Here is a 14,037-nt window from a genome sequence, read left to right on the forward strand (position 1 = left end):
TCCCCCCTTTAACAAAAACACCCATGAATGAAACGGTTTAAAGTAAGGAGTGCTGCTGCCAATTCGAGAAAGTTTCCTGGACAAGCCTACTAGAAAACAATCTAGGTCTAGGGTACAAGACAAAATGTAGAAGTCAAAGACATGTAATGCCCCAATATTCTGTACCCCAGATGCCCTAATCTAATAGACAAATGGAGGAACTGTGTATAGCTAAATGTCTTGAACTTGATCCTTATGATCTTCCAACAATATTCACACACATGACATCACCTTAGCATAAATACCAAATGCTGAGAGGTAACTAGCAAGGTGGGAAATAAAGACACAGCCCTTAGGGCCCGGCAGAGAAAACTCACCCAGTCCCCTTACATATACAGTTATGCTTGTATCCATTCATAAACTCATCCCCAAGTAGGATTCCATTCTCCAAAGGACACTGAACATCATGAGAAAGAACACCGTAACTGACTACTAGGATAACAACCATCAAAACTGCTCATGAGACTCAACACATATATGGAATTTAATCTTTTTAATGTTTCCTTTTTCTTTTTGTCACAGGATATGTTATTTAATCAGAGTGTCTGGAGCTTAAATTTGAATAGTGGATAAAATTTCCTTCTATATTATTTGCAAAAGGTAGGATAAAGGAGATTTGCTTCCTTCTTCTCTTTCACCTTTTCTTCCAGAACAGAAAAGACTGAAGTGAGATTTAAATTTTGATTGCTTTTAATTGTAAATATGCTCCAAATCATTTTAGATTTTAGATTTTATTAAAAGAAAAAAAGAAACCCACTCCCCTCCCTTTTAAATCTGGAGGGATTTTGACATTTTCGTTGACATAAAATTGATGTTAAATATTCTGTTTCTTAGATGGTCCACTCTACGATAACTATTGTTATTAAGCTATGAAAACTAATGCTTTTTTTGGTCTGAATTTTATGGTCTTTTTAGATTTAGTCATATATATGACTTAAATTTATTGACATATTCTAAATGGGAAAATATTCCACATGAAGAGAGATACAATGAGAAAGGAATAAAGCAAAATCTAATCCATTATTTGCCCATTAATACCAAACTTATTAAAGATGACCAATAAAGCATTTGGGATAACTAATTCTGTTAGGTAATGAGTCCTCTCCTTCAGGAATTGGAGGTTATTCCCACTCTGGTTGGTCATACTTCATTTCCTAAAGGGTATAGGAAAGTTGTAATAGGGATGCCACTTCTATTTTACATGAAATCCAGACAAATTTAATATCAGTAAAAAACCAATCAAGTACCTTTTAGAATTAGGCATGTGAAATCAGTAAGCGTTTTAGAAATGCCATGTTCATTCTTAATTCACAGCTCTGGAGACTGGCTTAGTGGAGAAAGAATTGAGAGAGGTGGACAGAGTATCCCCTCCATCTCTGGGGAAAAAACAATACAACCAAGGAGAAGGAAGTATGTATGGAATGTGGACCAAAAGGGGAAGGCTGAGAATGAGCCAGTGCATAGTACTCCCAGCAAGTGGAATTACCTAAAAAGTTCATGTGGATGGGAAGGCTAGGGGATGACATGGTTAATAGAGATAGACTCCTTGGGGGTTCAAATTATCAAAAAATCAGACACAGGTTTGATGCTAATCTATGGATGGTTTATATAAAGGAGTAGTATTTCCCTCTAAAACCTTTTTTTTTTTTAAAGTAGGCTCCACACCCAAGCATGGAGCCCAATGTTGGACTTGAACACACAACCCCAAGACTGAGACCTGAACAGAAATCAAGAGTTGAACGCTTAACCAACTGAGCCACCCAGGCGTCCCAAAAAGGATTTTTCAAAGGTAACCCTATGGGTCAATCCAGATGCGACTGAATATGCAGGACTTTATTAGGGAACTGGATCCTAGTCATGTACCACATGAAGAGTGCTACAGGGCATCACACCAGCTATTACATGCTTTGGCTTGGAAGCCATACATGCCACTTCCAACTGCAGCCCCTGGACTAGAAGAGGTCACCTCACCTAATTACACTGAAGTTGAGCGGTTTAACCCTCCTGGGAGTCCAGAAAGAGGGGGACACCAGATATAGGTGAGCACGAGACATATCTAACACAGGGCCTGGTAGTGGGGAAGAGGCAGAGACAATGAGCCAAATCTTTTACAGTTCAGGTTTGAGATGTTCATCAGACATCCAAGTGGAGAAGTCAAGTAGGCAGTTGGATGTGTCTTTTCTTAGGGAAGAGAGTCTGGACAAATGTCCTTAAAAGGTGTGGGGAATCACTGACTACTAGAACAGTCAGTGATTCTCTGATGCACTTTAGGAGCAAGTGGGCTAGAAGATTCATCAATCCAGTGTAGGTAGGGGTTGTTTTTAATAAAAACAAAAGCAAAATACCCTTCTTTTTGGTCTGAGGCTAGAAGAAACCCAGACATATATTACTTTGTTCTTACAACTCCTAGAGCTTGTTTGGTTGCTTACAACTGTGGTGTCCGATATGAGAGCTTATAACCATAAGTGTCAAGGAAGTTAATTAAAAGTAACCAAAATTTAAAATTCAATTTCTCACACTAGCCATATTTCAAATGCTCAATAGCTACATGTGGCTAGTGGCTGCTGTAATGGACAACAAAATAACATTTCTATCACTGCAGAACATTCTAAGGACAGCACTGCTCTGAACACCAAAGATAGATGTCATTGTGCGTAAGAAGTTCAGGAAGTCTGGCACTGCCCTCATATCCTAGAAATCAGTTTTTGGAATGTTGACAACTAACTTACTTGAAAGAAAAAAAATAATGACATAGGGACCGAAGAAAACTTTGCTGTAATAGGAATCTGTCCTGGTTCTTAGTATGGAAGCTCTGAACTAGATTTTTCTACTGTTTCCTTCTGTAGCTATTACTCTGGGAAGGGAGGGTAAACTGCTTAGGGATACTTCTAAATCTGCAATTTCCTTACTCAGCTACTTATTCCCAGTAGTACTATAAATATAGCCAGCTGTTGAGAAGTAATTAATACTAAGCCTTCACATTTCTGAGGGATCATTAGTCCTATTCATCTTGACCAATCAAGACCTTCGTGCGTCTCAAATGTATGTGGACATGATAAAAATCTCCACAGATGTATGAACTCTCAAAAACACTTGTCTGTAATCCTGCATTTTAGAGATTATCTCTTAACATTATTCATTTATTTTATAACCAGTCTGCACTGATGTGAGAACCTTTGGCGTGGTACTTCCTCTGTAAGGTATATCCTTGTAAGTGAGGTCTTTTAAAGATTCTCTTCATGTACTCTGGTAGGGAAAGTCATGCTTATATTCAAATACTGCTGGAGTCACTAGAGGTACCCAGCTAACACCCAAAGAACAGGTGTCAATAGTTTTGAGTGTTACTGAAACAGAAACTCCCTAGAAGGGTGATGGGTTAATCTGAGTTTCAAATAAACGGTTCCCTAATCAAAACTTTGAAAGCTCATCAATACCATGGTTTTTTCCCTTTCAGGTTTATGAAAATGTGACAGTTTTCTCTCATTAACTCATTAACTCCATACAGGGTATGATCACCTGTCTTTCTACATCAGGTTGGTACTTTCTGATACTGTTTTGAACTGTTTCTCAGTTTTGTGAAGGTGTCTAAGTGTATTTTTATTTTTTCAACAAAATTACAGTTGTCTAGGGTTGCCTGCATGGTTCAGACCACTAAGCATCTGACCCTTGATTTTGGCTCAGGTCACGGTATCAGGTAGTGAGATCAAGCTCTGCATCAGGCTTTGCGCTCAGCAGGGAGTCTATTTGGAATTCTCTTTCTTTCCCTCTGCCCCTCCCTATCTCTTTCTCCCTTCCTCCCTTATTAAAAAAAAAAAAAATTATGGTTGTCTTGAGGGCAGGATTTCCATTCCCAGTCACTGTCATTACTGTGTACAGTGCTCTCCACAGAGCCTGTATATCAACACTGTCTCGACCTAGTATATCTGCTCAACTGTCAGCTTAAAGTCAAGCATCACAAGCTGCTGTCCACTGAGAGCTGCTCTTCTCCAAATACTTGAGTACAAGTAATATGGCAAAACCAGTTGTGACTGTGTACCATTAACTAAATAGTATTATCTCAAACAAAGTAGTAAAGAAATGAGGGCAAAGATGTGCACTCAGAAGATGTGCTTTTTCTCTTTTTGTATTTCTAGAGCTGATTGTCTAATAGGAAAATTCGATTTTTAAAAAAGGAGACCTCATACTTTCCTCTTCCTTCCCTCGGTACCCTGCCTCCTATCAAAATAGGAAGTGTCCCTAGTCTTTTATTCAGGCTGCCATTAACAGGTGATCAATCTTTCAACAGAGTAGTCATTAAGAGAGCAGGCTCAGGAATCAATGTCTGGGATTGAAGCTGCCAGTTACTCGCTGTATTTTACCTCATTTACTAAACCTATCTATGCCTAAGCATGTTTATCTATAAAATGGAAATAACAGTAGCTACTCCATTGTTACTGTGATTCATGCTGAACATTTCAAGTCCTTAGCACATAGTAACTACTCAATAAATGCCCAACCCCATTAGACTGCGAGCTTCAATGAGTGTTGAATCAGTCACTTTGTCTCATCTCTGATGCCTGATTGAAAAGGACAGAAAGGGGATCCCTGGGTGGCGCAGTGGCTTGGCGCTTGCCTTTGGCCCAGGGCGCAATCCTGGAGACCCGGGATCGAATCCCACATCGGGCTCCCGGTGCATGGAGCCTGCTTCTCCCTCTGCCTCTCTCTATCTCTCTGTGACTATCATAAATAAATAAAAATTAAAAAAAATTAAAGAAAAAAAAAGAAAAGGACAGAAAGTACAGAGGGAAGCAAACTCTTCTTCCCATGTTCCTGCCTCTCTCCACCCTTACTGGCTCCTCGGACTAGAAAAATGTTTCTTGTACTTGTGCCATCTGGCCCCTCTCTTGAGCTTTCTGGGAGTCTTATCTGTCTCCAGGCATTCCCTCTTCTCTCTCCTTTTTCTCATATAGTAATCCATATTTGGACTATCCAGATGGTTTGAGTTTAAGGAGGTAAATTCAAGTCAGGCAGCAAAAAAGACACCCCCTTTATATCCAGTGCTAAACAATAGGCTCTCTCTCCAGCTTTACAAAGTATAGAGCAGATATTATGAGCTCTAATTTCTTAGTTCATTTCTCAATTGGACCAGAAGCCAAGGGAAAGAGATGTGATCGACTCTTCTACATCCTAAGAGATATGAAATAAGTTGAATTCCACTCCTTCCCCATTCCTAGTTTGGTTTAAGTTATTGTTTTTAGTTTGTATAGGTGGTAGCTTGAATAGTAATGGCAGGACACTCTCCGTTTGTTCGTTCATTCATTCAATACATATTTATTAAGCACCAACCTTGGACCTGGCATTGTGTTAAATGCTTAAGTTACTGGAATAAAAATGACAAAACACTTCCCCAGTCTCCTCGCTGTTATCTCTAAAAGGCAAGTTGCTTAGATAGGTCTTCTTTCTTTCCCTCCTGTCATTTCTTTAATCTATCAACATATTTTTCCTGCTTTCGGTGTTTCATCCAAGCACACTGGTAGCATTTAAATCCTATAGCTGTTTCAAGCCTATATCTCAGCCACTTAAGATAACCTATGTACAATGACATCAGCACTGCAGAAAATGCAGTCTGAAAGGAGCAAGTGGCAATGACACTCTGGCAGTTCTCTATCTAGTAGTCACTGCAAAGGGCTGTAATTAATCCAGCAGAGATCCATGCCCTTTATTCCTTCTGCTTGCCCAGACAGCTCTGGCTGGGAGGCATAGGTGCTTCTCATGAAGGTGAAGGACATCTGCATAGATCTCACATTAGACACTGAAATGCTGGCTCTGACTGAAGAGCTATGTAATAAAAAGATCAAATTGCAAAGAAAAGATACCTGGCCAGAGTGATTCCTTTCAAATAAGTCTGTTATCAGCAGAAACTAAGCCCCAAATGCTAAAGCTGGAGCTCAAAGGCTATACATTTGGCAGATCAGAGGAACAGCATCTTGAAACACTTTAATGACTTGCATTTAGAGCGCAAGTTAATATTACTCCAGGGATTATGCTGCATATCCTCTTATTTAAAATGTTATCTAATACTTGAAAAGAGGAAATATATGCTGATCTTAGCTTCATTAACTTTGTGAGTTGGTTATAGAAGATTGGGTTATGTCTTTTAGAACTAAAGCCCCTAAGAGTCCTGTGTGTATTTTTTTTTTTTTAAGCGCGAGCTGATCATCATTTCCCTTAGGAATCATCAGCGTTAAGAGTGGGAAAAAATGAAATTAAATGAGGGCTGGCACTTTCTCTCATTCTCTCTTAAAGACACTGGTGAGATCAGCTATCCCTTGGGTTTACTTACCTCTTCTACTATGTTATCTGCAAGGGAAGCAATCTTTTCTCCTAAACGCTTATTTCTAACACAAGAATATTTCATCTGCTCATTTAATTCTCTATAATAACAATTCCTCACTAGTGTCCCATAATTTTCTAATTTATAAGGCACTTTAGAATCTCTTCCTCCCTGAAACCTACACCTATCTGGAACAAAACCCAGAGCAGCCCAAACATAGGTGCTGTTAGACCCTCTGGTGAGTCCCAACAGATTCCTGGACACCACTTTGGACCCCTTGACAGCTGGCCATGGGGTTCATCTTAAGGGCCCTGCATGCCTATTCTTTGTCTCTACTGTCTGCTGCTGTGTGCATAGGCATAAAGAACACTTCTTGATGCAGCATATAAAGAACCGGAATGTTTGCCTTGCTTCCCAAGCTGGGAGTGCATTCTGTAAAGAACTCTTAGGTAAATCTACCAGGAAAGGATTATGGCTAAGAACAAACAATTCAGTGCTTATTGGTGGCATATTTTATACAATAATATAATGATGCGTTATACTTCAATGTACTAAATTTTATAAAGGACGACTCCAGTGAAAAGAACTATTTCAAGGGCAGCCCAAGTGGCCCAGCGGTTTAGCGCCGACTTCAGCCCAGGGTGTGATCCTGGAGACCCAGGATCGAGTCCCCCATCAGGCTTTCTGCATGGAGCCTGCTTCTCCCTCTGCCTGTGTCTCTGCCTCTCTTTCTCTGTGTCTCTCATGAATAAATAAAATCTTTAAAAAAAATTTAAAAAAAAGAACCATTTCAAATATCACTTATTAACAGCTGTAAGAGCTACTGATTGTTTTCAGACTATGGGTGATACTTCATATAAGATCCTCAACGAGTCTTTTCAAATACAAGCAATTATGAGGAAATGCTTCTGTTTTGGCCCAGTTAATTTTCTATCCTGAAACCATATCCTAATTCAGGATTCGGAAGTACAGAAGCAACTTTGGTAGCAAAATGCTGGAGATAACATTGTTCTGGCTACAAATGCCCAAAAATCCTTCCAGGTTTACTTTATGTCCAGTCCCAAACAACTTCTTCCTGGAGGCTATTTAATAGTAATGATTTCTGCCTATCTCATGTCCCTCCTTCTTTCCAAATTCCTTTCATGTTCTATCTACTCTATTTTTTTCCTAAAACACTTAAGACTGACTAGTCATTAGCCACTTCTAAAATGTTTGCACAGCATGAGTATCATCATGTTACCAGTGTTCGAATTACTCCATCTTACAAATTATGTGTAGACCTTCTTCACTTACAAAATATACGGAGTGAACCCGAATATAGAAGTGGAGAGTAAATACACAGACAAGGGCACACACTGTCATGGGGTAAAGACCAGGTTTCTAAAGCCAGACTCACTGAGTTGAATCCTCACTTTCTCACTGGCCATGTGACCTTGAATAGGTACTCAGCCTGGTTTTGCTTCAGTTTTCTCATCTGTGAAACAGGGATACGTATAGTATCCATGCCATAGAGTGGTTCTGAGGTTTAGGTTAGTCATTCAATGCAAAGCACTCAGAATGGTGCCTGGCATATGACATTAGTTACTGGCATATGTGCACACACACTCTGGCTCCTGTCATTCAAATGTCGATCCTAACAATATCTTACTAATAGCAATCACTTTTAATCTTTACTTTTGTCCTTTAAAATGATCATGAAACTGCATATTGGGGCAGCCCCAGTGGCGCAGCGGTTTGGCGCCACCTGCAGCCTGGGGTGTGATCCTGGAGACCTGGGATCGAGTCCCACATCGGGCTCCCTGCATGAAGCCTGCTTCTCCCTCTCCCTCTGCCTGTGTCTCTGCCTCTTTCTCTATGAATAAAATAAATAAAATCTTAAAAAAAAAAAAAAGAAGGGATCCCTGGGTGGCGCAGCAGTTTGGCGCCTGCCTTTGGCCCAGGGCGCAATCCTGGAGACCCGGAATCTAATTCCACATCGGGCTCCCGGTGCATGGAGCCTGCTTCTCCCTCTGCCTGTGTCTCTGCCTCTCTCTCTCTCTCTCTCTCTCTCTCTCTGTGACTATCATAAATAAATAAAAAAAAATTAAAAAAAAAAAAGAAACTGCATATTGATGATCCTCATTCCCTTGGGAACTAAAATTTACTGAATATATTTATTATTAAATTACTGAATTCTTGTTTCTGAACATCAGTAATAATTTTTTTTAACTCTCAATTACTGTCCGCAAAATTGATTATTCACAATACTTCATTCCTGGATAAGCACTGAGACCCCAGAGCAATATATTGCCATAACTGCCTCATTGGCCAATATGAGACAGCTGCAAGGTTTGAAAATTTCTCCCTTCTTTTCTTTCCAAGGGTCAAGGCATCTTCTCTCTCTGTTATGAGTAAAAAAGGGTAAAAGTCAGGAATACAGGTTATAAAACTGCACTGTGGCAACCCATAGGAGTAAATATGTAGGCTTTAGTGAAAATGATGTCTGAATCCTATTAAAAGCCTATGTTAACTGTTCTCACCACTGTGTTATATCCTCTGCTCCCATTTTACAATAAAACCAAGATAATTTCAGTTGTCAAATAGTTGGTAAAGTGAATGTACTTTCTATAGCAATGATTCGCTTCTTTTTATTTAAACCTGTACATATCACTCTTACCAATAAAGCATTATGCACACAGTGTTTTCTAAAACATCTAACATAGAGGTACAGAAATTCTACTAAGTACCTTGTCACTGTTAGTTTCAATTTTTTCCTAAAAAGACGTAAAATGGGAAAAAATGATGGAAGTCCAATTTTTCTGTTTTAAGTACATACAGAATATTAAAAACACACAGTAGTTCATCTCTTCACTAAAACTCTTTCACTTTCAAGATCAAGTGAGCAACTGAGGCAAATACAGTCATAGCATGAATGTGGTATTATGAAGCTGGGCAGCCTAGCTCTGTTGCTTTTTTTTTACTGTCATGAAGCAGAAACACAATCACATGACTATGGGTTTACTATGGATTGATGCATGGTACAAACAAATTAAGGACTTTATAACCTGTGACAAGCAAACAAGAGTTTGAGGGGAAGTGGAAAGGAGAGGCAGAGAACTGTTTAGTCAAGCTGAGAAAATGTGAACATTTCATAGTATTAAAGTTTAGAACCAGTTGTAGTCCCTTTCTTGATATAAGTTACACTTAACTCTAGGAAAATTATTATGATTTGGCATTCCTACAATATGTCCTTCCGATGGCAGGGTTTATGAAAGACTAATACTTATTAAAAAGAAAAAAAATTAAAATGAGTAAATTTTGAAAAATTTGTATCTTGAAACGAATTCCATATGTTAAGTCTCCCTAGAAACACAGAATGGGCAAAATATTGCTTAAGAAATTTCAAAATATAGACAAAAACTCCTCCCAAATGGACAGACATTAGAGATCTTTTTGCAGATGGAAAAAATGGAGGCTCATTGTCTAAAGGAGAATAAGAAAAAGGATCTCTCTTCTTCTCATACAGGACTTATGGCAGAGATTACTAGGTCTTATCCCCACATGCACTTAACTCTTGCTAACAGACTACATTTACTATTCCTCCTTGCTAACAGGTGTGACCATGTGACTATGTTCCAGCCAATGAGAAGCAAGCAAAATTGAAATGTTGAATGGGGCTTCCAAGAAGTCTTTTAAAATGGGGAGAATGCATTTTTTTTTTCCCCACTGCTTTTTCCTTTCTGCAGCCTGAGAAATTGATGTAATCCGTGAATCTTCAGCAGCTATCTGGCCAAGAGGTAGGAGCCAGTGGCTGAGGGATGATGAGGTAGAAAGAAAGGAATCTGGGTTCTTATTGACATCCTGAGGCCTCTATATCAACTCTGGACTGCACTGGCCTTCTTTTACATAAGAGAAAAAATAAACTTTTATTTAAGTCACTTTATTTATTTATTTATTTATTTATTTATTTATTTATTTATTTTATTGATTTAAGTCACTTTAATTTTGATTCTTTTGGATATATGCAGCAGAATCTAATCCTATTCTAAATCCTAATTCTTTCTGAATGAGCATCAACTATCAGATCATACTTCTATTGGGGAATGAAACTTAACAAAATAGGTGGTAATTTAAAGTTCTACTTAATAATAATCTTGAAGTTTTCTCAAAGTACATAATGATAACTTTTAAAAGCTTTCATTGTAGACTGACAACAAATGCTCAGTAAGTACCAATGCTCTAGAAGGTGATCAAGTTTTAAAGGTTTTCTACAATAGCGTTTCCCAAAGTAATATGATTTTGGACATGTTAGCAACAAGAGCAAACAACAAATTAATATTTACAATTATATGACACTAAATTTGGTGACCAAAGTTAAATTTGGTGAACAAAATTAAAGAGAATCCTTATTTTCCAAAAGGTATCACTCTTTGGAAGACAATATGGGGAACACACGAAGTAACATACAAATCTACACATCATTATGTAAACACTGCTTAGACACACAACAGCAAATATTTTTGTGTCAAAATGTTTATGAATGCATTTTTTGGTGAGAAAATTGCAATAATAAAGAGCTCATACTTAGTAAGATACAATAATGGGAAGAGAAGGCATCGACATGATTTTATGTGTTGAATTAGCTTTAGTTTGTTATGCAATTCGGTTTCATGCTATCTAGATTGAACACTAGCAGGGAAGAAAAGCATTTTATTTACGGTAACATTGAAGGAGACAGTCCATTTTATGTGGGAATAATGGCTTTTTAACAGTGCTCAATTAAGAGACATTTAGGACCCCTGCCTCAAAAGCCATTAGCAAATTTATCTGGAAGATTTTATGCTATATCATAAAACGGCCTAAACTGCCTAGGATGCCAATTTGCCTAAGACTCTTGCCACATAAGCTGCTTTCAGGAGCCAGCAATAAGTATCATAAATACTTAAATATAAAAAGTTGAAGGATATTGGCATTCAAAGGAGATGACACTGTTAACTCACACTGCCAAAAATTTAAACACAATTGCATTTTGCTTTGATGTGAAATTTTTCTATTTCCATTTCTATTTAACCTTTAGTTTTTCAAATAGCCCTGGCAGTAGAGGGCCTGATTGATGGTTTTCCTTAACATGTCAACTATTAATTCAAAATCGAAGTCAAGCTCCATCGTGAGGCCCAGAAATCTGTGTGTTGGTGACAAGCACCAATGCATTAAAGTCAAATTCAAATTCCTTAAGCTGAACACTTGTTCCTCCTTATCTCCTTTTCAGTGTAACTGGAACACACGGAGTCTCTCAACTGTGCATCCTTGAGATTACAAAGCTATCTTTCGGTCTGTCTACATTAGCGAACTGAAGTTCTTCAACATTCCCTCTTAGGTTTGTCTCTCACCTCTTTGACACTATTTGTCACTATTTGACACTATTTGACTTTGACACTATCTACTATTTCTTCTCAAACCTTCTCCAGCCTCTCAATGACTAGAAAACAGTAAATGCAAACCAACCAGCAATGACTATTCAGAAGGATAATTCACAAAATCTCTGGTTTACTCTATGTTGATGTATGGATATGTATTAGGTGAGAACTTCCTTTTTTTTTTTTTTTTTTTTTTTTTTTAAAGAGACATCTGGGTGCGTTTTATTTTCTGTGGATAAATTCTCCTTACTTGTTTCACACACTGTATTCTGGGACTCTTCCCAACTCTTCCCACTGTAATTCCATCTCCAAATTATGTAATGCTAAACAGCAATTTTTCTTTCTACAAGCAGCCATCCAAATTTGTGGCAGGTATGAATTCCATGAATATGCTTACCTTGCCCTAAATTCAGAGCACTGTTAAAAATCCAGATACCGAGGCCCCTAGCTAGGCTGAGAGCACAGCATTCTCCCAGAAGCAACAATTCATATACAGATGCAGGAAGCATTTAAGGGTGTCCCATTCAGTCAGCTCAAAAGGTAACGCTTTGGCTCTTGTCTACAATACTTATGCCAACTCAAGGTGAGCACTTCATACCTGCCCAGCCAGTGTAAACAGTGCTATCCCGAGGGTCTGCCGACTTTAGGCCCCTCTCCATTTGCTGAAGAAGCTCTCGAATCTTATTGTTTAAGCGTTGTGAGAACTCAGGAGTCAGCTGTAGATATTAAAGGGAAAACAAATATCAAAAAATATGGACCACTCAACTTGCTGGACTACAGGCTATCAAAAATAGGAGAGCACTTCCTTTCCACTTAAACCACTTCTTCTGCCTGGGGAAACTGGACAAATTAATAAAACCTAAAAGGGCTATGACATTTTCCTACTCTATGCAAGAAACGTTCTTTAACTTAAATGTTCTACATAAGATTTATAATTAAATACTAAAATAGACTGCTGATGAAAAGGTGGCATGCAGTAATTCCCATCTAAGAGGGAGCATCTCTTATTTAAATCAATATTCTTTATTATAATAAAAGTCATCTTAAAAAATTCAGCACAAATCCGAAGATGTTCACTGTTTTCCAGCCATTAAAGAGGCAGCAATGATAACTCCCTAAGGAAACACTCTCATTGCTTTAGTTATTTAAAAAAATGAGGGTCAATGTTCCTAAAAATCCATTTGCAAAAAATGGATAAACAAATTTTAAAAATTGTACAAGTAGCAGAAGAAAGTCAAAATAAATTCATGGATATCAGGGGCCGTGGGCAGAGTGGAGAGAACATCAGACCTAGCATCAGGAAACCCAGGCCTGCACAATGCCTAGCCAAGTGAGGGGCTTCATCAATACTGCCCAATGAATGAGGCTGAGTGCTCTTAGCTCTCAGCACCTGCTATTAGCTGAGTGCTCTCGCTCTACTCATAACTTCTTTATGCTTCAGTTACCTTTATGAAGTCAGGATAATAACACCTGCCCCACCAACGTCAAAAGGTACTCTGAGGATTAAATGAGATCATTTACATCCGGAGACTGTTAGTACTGTTACAATTTTAAGCAGTCCAGAGGTCTATAACAAGTAATAATTTGGATATGGATTAAAAAGCCTATGAAGGTTGGGGCTGTGGGGGTAGTGACATCCATATGGAGACCCACCCACGCACTGTTATGCATCCTAAAGGCTACTGAAAAATATTTTGCAAGTTCTGTATACCCTGAATCATGAAGTGTCTTAAAAGGTCACTTTAATGTATCCCTCAACAATTTTAGGAACCTGCTATAATTCCCAAACTTGGATTTTACAAAGCAGTAAAATTTCAAAACAGTGTTGGGGAATATTACATGGGCACAAACATTTTATTTCACCCTGCAAGGATTATAAAAACAAACCTAACTACTACCTGTTAACATAATCTCCTTTTGGGATCCCTGGGTGGCGCAGCGGTTTGGCGCTTGCCTTTGGCCCAGGGCGCGATCCTGGAGACCCGGGATCGAATCCCACAACAGGCTCCCGGTGCATGGAGCCTGCTTCTCCCTCTGCCTATGTCTCTGCCTCTCTCTCTCTCACTGTGTGACTATCATAAATAAATAAAAATTAAAAAAAAAAACCATAATCTCCTTTTTTTAAAAAGGGTTAACATAATCTCATTTTTTAAAAAGGGCATCTTAAGCCTGAAAAAAGAAAGCAGGTTGTATCAGAATTATTATAAACGATATTAAATTTTACTTCTGAAGAGCATCTCTGATAAGGCAAATCAAACTATCAACCAAATCTGGACTGATTCTGAAGCA

General features: G+C 38.4%; 1 protein-coding gene and 1 long non-coding RNA gene across 2 annotated transcripts in view; one reads left to right on the forward strand and one right to left on the reverse strand.

Moving 5' to 3' along the window:
• Positions 1-14,037, reverse strand: part of LANCL1 (LanC like glutathione S-transferase 1) — a 37,681-nt gene that overhangs the window by 20,580 nt on the left and 3,064 nt on the right. The window contains exon 2 of the mRNA XM_055345570.1: positions 12,347-12,464. Within this exon, the coding sequence (XP_055201545.1) occupies positions 12,347-12,464 (118 nt within the window). The remainder of the gene's footprint in view (positions 1-12,346; positions 12,465-14,037) is intronic.
• Positions 560-10,210, forward strand: LOC129522987 (uncharacterized). The gene is made up of 4 exons (XR_008667027.1): positions 560-639; positions 1,693-1,828; positions 3,494-3,572; positions 9,946-10,210. It is a non-coding gene; the product is annotated as an uncharacterized LOC129522987 (long non-coding RNA).

Source organism: Nyctereutes procyonoides, unplaced genomic scaffold (assembly GCF_905146905.1).
Source record: "Nyctereutes procyonoides isolate TBG_1078 unplaced genomic scaffold, NYPRO_anot_genome, whole genome shotgun sequence".
Lineage (NCBI taxonomy): Eukaryota > Metazoa > Chordata > Mammalia > Carnivora > Canidae > Nyctereutes > Nyctereutes procyonoides.